This window comes from Cebus imitator, unplaced genomic scaffold, assembly GCF_001604975.1.
Source record: "Cebus imitator isolate Cc_AM_T3 unplaced genomic scaffold, Cebus_imitator-1.0 Scaffold177, whole genome shotgun sequence".
In the NCBI taxonomy this organism is placed as follows: domain Eukaryota; kingdom Metazoa; phylum Chordata; class Mammalia; order Primates; family Cebidae; genus Cebus; species Cebus imitator.
In genome coordinates this window covers 879,613-889,156 of record NW_016107492.1, presented here as the reverse complement: position 1 = coordinate 889,156, position 9,544 = coordinate 879,613, and the positions used below count along the sequence as shown (strand labels likewise).

The 9,544-nt window shown below is 37.3% G+C and overlaps 1 protein-coding gene across 6 annotated transcripts in view; it reads left to right on the top strand.

The window, feature by feature from the left end:
- HERC3 (HECT and RLD domain containing E3 ubiquitin protein ligase 3) overlaps positions 1-9,544 on the top strand; it is a 114,497-nt gene that overhangs the window by 87,126 nt on the left and 17,827 nt on the right. For all 6 annotated transcript variants that reach the window (XM_017545094.2, XM_017545090.2, XM_017545095.2 and 3 more), the window contains 4 exons: positions 1,155-1,298; positions 2,228-2,394; positions 6,862-6,928; positions 7,401-7,483. In XM_017545094.2, coding sequence (XP_017400583.1) covers positions 1,155-1,298; positions 2,228-2,394; positions 6,862-6,928; positions 7,401-7,483 — 461 coding nt within the window. The remainder of the gene's footprint in view (positions 1-1,154; positions 1,299-2,227; positions 2,395-6,861; positions 6,929-7,400; positions 7,484-9,544) is intronic.

The following is a 9,544-nucleotide window of genomic DNA, read 5'->3' as shown; positions in this document are numbered from 1 at the left end:
TTTTTTTGAGACGGTCTCACTCTGTCACCCAGGCTGGAGTGCAATGGTACGATCTCGGCTTGCCATAACTGTCACCTCCTGGTTTCAAGTAATTCTCTGCCTCAGCCTCCCAAATTGCTGGGATTACAGGCACCCGCCACCACGCCTGGCTAATTTTTGTATTTTTAGTAGAGACAGATTTCATCATCTTGGCCAGCCTGGTCTTGAACTCCTGACCTTGTGATGCACCCACCTCAGCCTCCCAAAGTGCTGAGATTACATGTGTGAGCCACCAGTGCCCGGCCAGTTGTTACTCTTAATGACCATTATGGGTCCAGCATTGCCTATTTCCATTATTTCCATTCCCTCACAGAGCCCATGTCTGTATCTGATTAGAATACTCTCTTCCCTTCTACATGCAGCAGTTACTTCAAGAACCCTATTGAGAGTGATTTCTTTCAGAAATTGTTCTTATTTCCAGTTAAATTAAAACATCATTTCTTTTTTTCTATGTGCCAGAATATTTACCTCTCATAATATATTTGACTCTTTAAAAATAAAAAGTATTCTCTGCTGCTTTTATGTTCGTCTTTCTGCCCTTAAGTAGATGACAGACTTTTTTTCTTTTTTGAGATGGAGTTTCGCTCTTTGTTGCCCAGGCTGGAGTATAGTGGTGCAATCTTGGCTCACTGCAACCTCCGCTTCCTGGGTTCAAGTGATTCTCCTGCCTCAGCCTCCTAAGTAGCTGGGATTACAGTACCTCCCACCACGCCCGGCTAATTTTTGTATTTTTAGTAGAAACGGGGTTTCACCATGTTGGGCATGACCTCAGGTGATCCACCTGCCTTGGCCTCCCAAAGTGCTAGGATTACAGGTGTGAACTACTGTGCCCAGCCAGTAGATGGTAGACTTTCTCAGGATATGTGGTAAATTTCTGACTTCCTTTGTATCCTTTGAAGCACCTAGTAAAAATTGTATGAATCTATAAATACCTTGTTAAAACTTAACACTACCAGCAGTAATCAACAGACACACCTTACAGTTCTCATTGTGTCAGTGTATATTCTGTGTTATGCTTTCCTTCCTTTATCCTGAGTTTAGAAAAGAATCTGATAAAAAAAGATAAAATTTGTCATAGATTTCCCTGAAGCATTAATTCTATCCATTATTTTAAGGTAATCTTTGATGGTGAAGAAGCAGTGGATGCTGGCGGTGTTACAAAGGAATTTTTTCTTTTGCTGTTAAAAGAACTTTTGAATCCCATCTATGGAATGTTTACCTACTATCAAGATTCAAATCTCTTGTGGTTTTCAGATACGGTAAGCAAGTGGTGTCACAATTAAACAGGTGGATTGTGGATTAAATGAAACTTTCTTTTTGTTGTCAGACCACTCCGCTAACTTCTAACGTTGCAAAGGGGAGCATAACAAGGATAATAATTCAAACTATTTATAAGTAATTAAAATGCTTATCCAGTCTTCATTTATACTTGTTGCCAAGATCTCTTAGTGCATTTTGTGAGTCATCAGTCCCGTTTCCATTTCTAGTAGGTAAGATCCAGGTCTTGTTATCTGAGAAGGGTAAAAGGAAACAGCATGATAAATTGGTTTTGTGACGTGTGGAAGGTCAATAAGAAATATGTCAGATTTTAATAATAATGACAATATATGATCACACAAACATACGCATGCACACTTTATTTTTGAAAATTCAGTAGGAGAGCTAAGTTTTTAAAGGCATTCTAATTTCAATCAGACTGTCATTTACATTTTTTTCTATGAGAGTTTTCTTCCTAGATGTGCACCATACGAAAAGGTAGCCATGAGGCACTAGGCACATGTGGCTATTTATATTTTATTTAAAATTAAGTAACAGCAAAGATTCAATTGCTTCATTGTACTAGCCACATTTCCTGTGCCTAGCAGACACATGTAGCCAGCGGCTACCATATAAGATGGCACAGAATAGAATGTTTCCATCATGGCTGAAAGTTCTGTTAGAGAGCCCTGCTCTAGATGACTATGAGGTGTTCTCTGTATCACTAGATGCAAATGCCTAACCCTGTCTACATTGCATCTTTAGGAGATAACAACTTTTGTCAGGATGTTTCTTTGCTATAGAAGGTAATTAAATATTAATGAGACCTTTATTCTTTTATTCTGAAAATATTTTGAGGGAACTGGGTAGAATGTTTGAGGGCCACAAGCATTGCATTTCTTTTTAACACATTTGCATATGTCCTAAAAAGTGTTTTGTAGAGCACAACTGGTTTCACTTGATTGGCATAACCTGTGGACTAGCTATCTACAACTCCACTGTGGTTGATCTCCACTTCCCATTGGCTCTCTATAAGAAGTTACTGAACGTGAAGCCTGGCTTGGAAGACTTAAAGGAGTTGTCACCCACTGAAGGAAGGTACAAAGCTAAAAGGCCGCTGGTGTCTGGAACTGTTGTAGCTGCCTCTGGCATGAGGATTAAAGGTTGAAAATACCATTTGTACAAATACGAGTTTATTGCATCCTGTGGTTAGACTCGGTTATATACGTTTTTGTCTTACGATGTAGCCATACAGCTACTTGCTTGAAGCATTGCCTGTGTTACTAGTATAGTTGTCTCTTGGTATCCAAGGGCTATGGGTTCCAGGACCCCCTGCAGATACCAAAATCCACATAAGTTCAAGTTCTGCAGGGGCCATAGAAGAACCCATGGATTGGAAAAGTTGGCTTTCCATATCCTTGGGTTTTATACCCTGCAAATACTGTATTTTCTTTCTTTAATTAAAATTTTTTTGTTGTTGAGGCATGATAGATGTACCTATTTTGGGGGTACATGTGATAATATAATACATTCTATAATTTGTAAAGTTCAAATCATTGTAACTGGGATATCCATCACCTTAAATATTTCCCTTTACGTTAGAAACATTCAAATTATTCTATTTTGAAATATACAATAGATCATAGTAAATTATGGTCATCCTACCTATCTATCAAATACTGGGCCTTATTTCTTCTATCAAAATGTATATTTGTGCCCATCAGTCAACCTCTCTGAAATTGGATCGTTTTGATTGGCCTTTGGTTGAATCCATGGATGTGGGACATGTGGATATGAAAGGCCAACTGTATTTTATTTTTTAAATTTCCAAATAATGTTTCATTGTATGGATGTGCCACACATTATCCATTTATCAGTTGACGGACATAGGGTTGTTTCTAATTTTGGCTATTATGAATAATGCTGCCATCAACATTTTCCACAAGTTTTTGTACAGATGCAAGTTTTCATTTCTCTTGGTATATGCATAGGAGTAGAATTGCTGGGTAATTGTATATTTATTCTTTTGAGGAACTGCCACAGTGTTTCCAAAGTAGGAGAGCTATGTTTTTAGATTACTTTATTCTCTTTCTGGCTCTTAAAATCCCTTTTATTTTTTAGTTTCTCTATATTCGTTTTGGGTCACATTAGATCAAGTATATAAAATGACAACTTTAACAGGAGGGAACATCTTTTTATAGAGAAGGGATACTGATCAAGGTACCCTCCTTACACGAGAGCATCCCTCTGGTATAGGACACCAATACTGAGAAACTGTAAAGGATGAGAGGGCACAAAGAGTGGAAGAAAAAACTTAAAAGTAGTATTTAAAAAATGGCACAGGAGACCCAGACAGTGTTAATTACTTGGTAACTGAAAGAGAAGGCTAGAGAGCAACAGAAATATGTGTTACTTACTTTGCTTATGTGGCTGAGAATTATGTATTTCAAATAATGACTTTGGGTGATTAACTGGTGGCAGATTTAAATTCCACACTAGGAATTTTCTTTCCAGGCAACCCTTGATGGAATTGCAAGACTGGAGCTCACTAAAGAAGAAAGTGTGCCTGAGGTCTAGTTATAAGAATGTATTCTCTTGAGAGCTAGGAAATGATTGTTGTTGCCATAAACATATTTTTAAGAGTACATTTTTTTCTCCTTATTCTTTAGTTAGTGTGACAGATAATAAAGTGTCTTTACCAAGCTTGTCCAACCCTCAACCTGCAGGCTATGTGTGGTCCAGGATGGCTTTGAATGCAGCCCAACACAAACTCACTAACTTCCTTAAAACATCATGAGATTTTTTCATAATTTTTCTTCTTTTAGTTTATTAGCCATCATTAGTGTTAGTGTACCACTGCTCAAGGAAATAAGAGAGGACACAAACAAATGGAAAAAAATTCCATGCTCATGGATAGGAAGAATCAATATTGTGAAAATGGCCATACTGCCCAAAGTAATTTATAGATTCAGTGCTATTCCCATCAAGCCACCATTGACTTTCCTTGCAGAATTAGAAAAAACTACTCATATAGAACCAAAAAAGAGCCCACGTAGCCAAGATAATCCTAAGCAAAAAGAACAAAGCTGGAGGCATCACGCTACCTGACTTCTAACTATACTACAAGGCTATAGTAACCTGTTACTGGTACCAAGACAGATATACAGATCAATGGAACAGAACAGAGACCTCAGAAATAACACCACACATCTACAATCTGATTTTCAACAAACCTGACCAAAACAAGCAATGGGGAAAGGTTTCCCTATTTAGTAAATGGTGCTGGGAAAACTGGCTAGCCATATGCAGAAAACAGAAACTGGACCCCTTCCTTACACCTTATGCAAAAATTAACTAAAGATGGATTAAAGATTGAAATGTAAAAACCCAAAACCATAAAAACTCTAGAAGAAAACCTAGGCAGTACACCATTCAGGAAATAGGCATGGGCAAAGACCAAAAACAATTGCAACAAAAGCCAAAATTGACAAATGGGATCTAATTGAACTAAAGAGCTTCTGCACGGCAAAGGAAACTATCATCAAAGAGATAACCTACAGAATGGGGAAAATTTTTGTAATCTATCCATCTGACAAAGGGCTAAAATTCTGGAATCTACAAGGAACTTAATCAAATTTACAAGAAAAAACAACCCCATCAAAAAGTGGGCAAAGGATATGAACAGACACTTCTCAAAAGAAGACATTTATTTGGCCAACAAACGTGAAAAAAAGCTCATCATAGGTCATTAGAGAAATGCAAATCAAACCCACAATAAGATGCTGTCTCACGCTAGTTAGAATGGCGATTATTAAAAAGTCAGGATGCAACAGATGCTGGCGAGGCTCTGACGAAATAGGAATGCTTTTGCACTGTTACTGGGAGTGTAAATTAGTTCAACCATTGTGGAAGACAGTGTGGTAATTCCTCAAGGATCTAGAACCAGAAATACCATTTGACCCAGCAATACCATTACTAGGTATACACCCAAACGATTATAAATCATTCTACTATAAAGACAGATACACACATATGTTTATTACAGCACTATATTACAATAGCAAACACATGGAACCAACCCAAATGCCCTTCAATGATAGACTGGAAAAAGAAAATGTAGCACATATACACCATGGAATACTATGTAGCCATAAAAAAAGAATGAGCTTATGTCCTTTGCAGGGACATGGATGAAGCTGGAAGTCATCATCCTCAGCAATAGACTATCACAGGAACAGGAAACCAAACACCCCATGTTCTTCTTCATAAGTGGGAGCTGAACAGTGACAACACCTGGACACGGAGGGAAACATCACACACTGGGGCCTGTCGGGATGATGGGCAAGGGGAGGGGAGAGCATTAGGATAAATACCTAATGCATGTGGGCTTAGAACCTAGATGACAGGTTGATATGTGCAGCATACCACCATGGCACATGTATACCTATGTAACAAACCTGCACATTCAGCACTTGTATCTCAGAACTTAAAGTAAAATAATAAAGCCATTTTAACTGGGTGAAAAGAAAGTAAAGATGTGTTTTCTTCAATATATGTTTTTTCCTTGTAATGATAACAAAACCAGACTTATTTTTATGTCTCTTTAATCTCAAGGAAGAAACAAATATTTAAAAAGAAGCTCTTTTTGGCAGTTAATATTAGGGAGAAGGTGAACAACTATGATAGTTTTCCTGACTTGCGAATTTTTGGAGTGTCTGAAATCAGTAATTTAAAATTGCATTGTTGTTAAGAACAGTTAGCAGTATTTTATGCTGAATTACACAGAAACAGTATATATTTAAGGACACTTTGGCATGCAAAGTATCAGATTAATATGTCTGTGCAGTGCATAACCTCTCAAATACAACTTCTTTTCCTCTCCCCATCTCTAAAAAAACCAAAATTAGTGTATTTTATGTGTGGCCCAAGACAATTCTTCCAATATGGCCCAGGGAAGCCAAAAGATCAGACATCCCTAGTCTTTACCATACAGAGACTTCTCAATTAACAAGCCATTGAGATTTCTAAGTGGATGTGGTGACTTTGTGGCTCTGTGTGTGTGTGTGTGTGTGTGTGTGTGATAGAAGGATTATTTTACTAATGCATAAGGCAGTGAAGCTGGCTGGATGGCCCCTGCAATACCATCTCCTCATTTATATATATATATATATATATATATATATATATATATATATATATGTGTGTGTGTGTGTGTGTGTGTGTGTGTGTGTGTGTGTGTGTACACACACACATACACACACTTGCAAGCTACACCAGACTTAAGAGGACACAAGTATGTCAAATTAAAAAATCCATCTGGATTTCCTTGCAAGTCTAATAGGATTTGTCAGTAAGAAGAGAGAATAAGGAATGTTTTATAGGTCTAGTGTCATAACTCTCTTCAAGGTATAGGTACATTATTTTTTTGTCCATCAGGATTTATGTTTATTCCAGAATCTTCTTTCATAGTTTTTCCTTGCAAATGCTGTGGACATGTAACTGAAGTAGAAACACTGTTGCACGGTCTGACTTGCAGTTTTTCCTTTTCTGCCATTCTATGATTAGGAGTCTCCAAGAGCTCTTAGATTACCCCGGGGAGGATGTCGAGGAGACTTTCTGCCTCAACTTCACGGTAAGAATTTCCACAGTTTAGGATTGTAGCTGTCTCTTTTATCATGCTCAGAGTGCATTAGTTCTTCTCTAAATCACAGAAAAAAGGGACTTCTCTGTATCAAATTATTTTAGTCATAGTGTCTTGAGTATTATAGGAGTTCAGTGAATGTGCTGAACAAATGAATGATTGATTAATCTATGCACTTAGGAAAATTATTGAAGAAATAATCCTTCCTACTCTTGACACATATTCTTGAGTTCGTGCCCATTTTCTTCTTGATTGCATTTATTGGCAACTTCATGTCCTAAAACAAAAGATGTTTTTTAATGTGCTAATGTTTTCTGACTCAAGTTCTCATTATTCTCCAACTAATTTTCTGTAATAGTGAGGAAGCTACATTTGTTTCTAAAGCCTCTCTCAGTCATTTGAGTTCTAGAAAGATGAATGGTCAACAAAATTGAAATATTTCTTTTTTCCGCCTTCAACGTAGATCTGCCGAGAAAGCTATGGAGTGATTGAACAGAAGAAGCTGATACCTGGGGGAGATAAAGTGACTGTGTGCAAGGATAACAGGTTAGTTCTGACCTTGGACTGTTGCAGATGCTGCTGCTTCATATTTCTGCAGTTTTAAGACCAAAGTAAAAATTACCTTTTAATATGAATACCTTCTTCAGAGGAGGTAAGGGTGATAGAGCAAGAATTTACAGATTTTAAATAGTTTTTAATAGTTGAGCAAGCACAGGCCTAAGTTCAAGAGATAACTGTTTTAGTTCTAGATCTGCATCTTTTGGGCTTTGACTCTGAGCAAGTTACATAAACTATTTGATCTCAGTTTTCTCATCTGCCAAATGGGGATTATAATCACTGTCCTTTCTACTTCTGAGATGGTTGTGAGAATGAAGTGAGATAATTTACAGGAAAATACTTTGGAATGAATGAACTCCCAGCATCTAGGACAGAGTTTCTAGTATCTAATAGAGAGCCTGGCACAAAAATACTCAATATTAAAAATATGTGTTGAATAAATGAATTTTATGAAGGTACATAGTATCACTGTTATTTTACTGCTGAATGATTTGTAATACAGGTTTTAAATTAAGTTATTCTCTATGGCTCATAACAAATTCAAGTACATTTGATTTTTCAGGATGATTCATAATCTCTGAGTTAACTCTTTAGAGGCAAGAAGATACCAATTTTGCTTACTTTTATATTATTCTAACCTGCATAAAATCAATTTACTTTATCAACACTGAGTGCCTATTATGTGCTAGCCATGTTTCTGGGTATAGAGGGTGAATAACTTCTATCCTTATAAGCTCAAGATTACTTGAGAGGGGTCAGCGTATGGAAACAATTGCAATAGAATGCAGTGTATGTGATAGAAGTTATAGCCCAGGTGCCACGGTACTAGGGTAAGAAGCTGCAACACTGTATCAGACATTAAAGAATGCAAGTTTGGGGAAACATTTTAGGTACCAGGTGAATCAGGACTCTCCAGTTTGACACATGGTAGAGACCGTTGGGTGCTTGTGGAGTGGGGACTGGTGTATGGATGAAGGGAGGTGTAGTAGCATCAGAATGGAGATTATCAAGGCTTTGAATGGAGCTTGGAGTAGACCACGGTTGGTCTTTGTTTTAGAAAGGTAACTTTGGGGGCCATGTAGAAATAGACCATGTGCAGGCTTTTGAGGTAACTAAGGTAAAGGATGGTAAAAGCCAGAATGAAGGTGGTGGGAATACAGAGTTGGTTATATAACCAATAAGAGCTAGTGTCTGATTGTAGATGGATGGTATGAGAGAGGCATATATTGATAATAATGCTGAAGTTTCTAATTCAAACACTAATAGGAAACGGAGTCTATAAAGCAGGTTCAAGGGGACAAGTTCCGTTTTGAATATATTGATTTTGATATGTCTGTGTGATACCCAGGTGATTGTGTTTAGAGTAGAAAATTTATACATCTCATAAAAATGTCTTATATGAATAGTTTATTTAATTAGTTATGCGAGCCTCAATCACGAGTGAATTTGAGGTTACTTAGAACAAGAATCAACAAGAAAGAAGTGGTGAAATGAAAAACGAGGACGAAGAAAACATACTTTCTTAGAGGAGCTATGTAAGTTAGAATGTAGACTCTTGAGGATTTAAGCATCATTTGCACATAGCCTAGCACTGAAACTTCTTGGCTTAAGAAAAGAGCATGTAGCGAGTGGGAAAGATGGGAGAATGAGATTCTTCCTTTGGAAGCCTTTAGAGAGGAAAGCAAGGTTTCATTTAAGCTATGAAAAAAGTTACAGATGTAGAGAGAAACTAGATGCTGTTTGTATGCATGCAAAATTAAGTTAAAATTAAGTAAAACTCTGGACTTTTATTGGCTTCTTCCTCTAAGTAGCTGGGAAGATGCAATTGGAGATCTTATTAAATTCACTCTAAGTGATGTATCTTGGTTTTCTTCCATAATCTTTCCTTTTGAAAATAGGAATGGGCTGGGTGCAGTGGTTCATGCCTGTAACCCCAGCACTTTGGGAGACCAAGGAGGGTGAATTGCTTGAGCCCCAAAGTTCCAGACCAGCATGGGAAAGATAGCAAAACCAAATTTCTACAAAAAAAACCAAAAAATTAGTCCCACA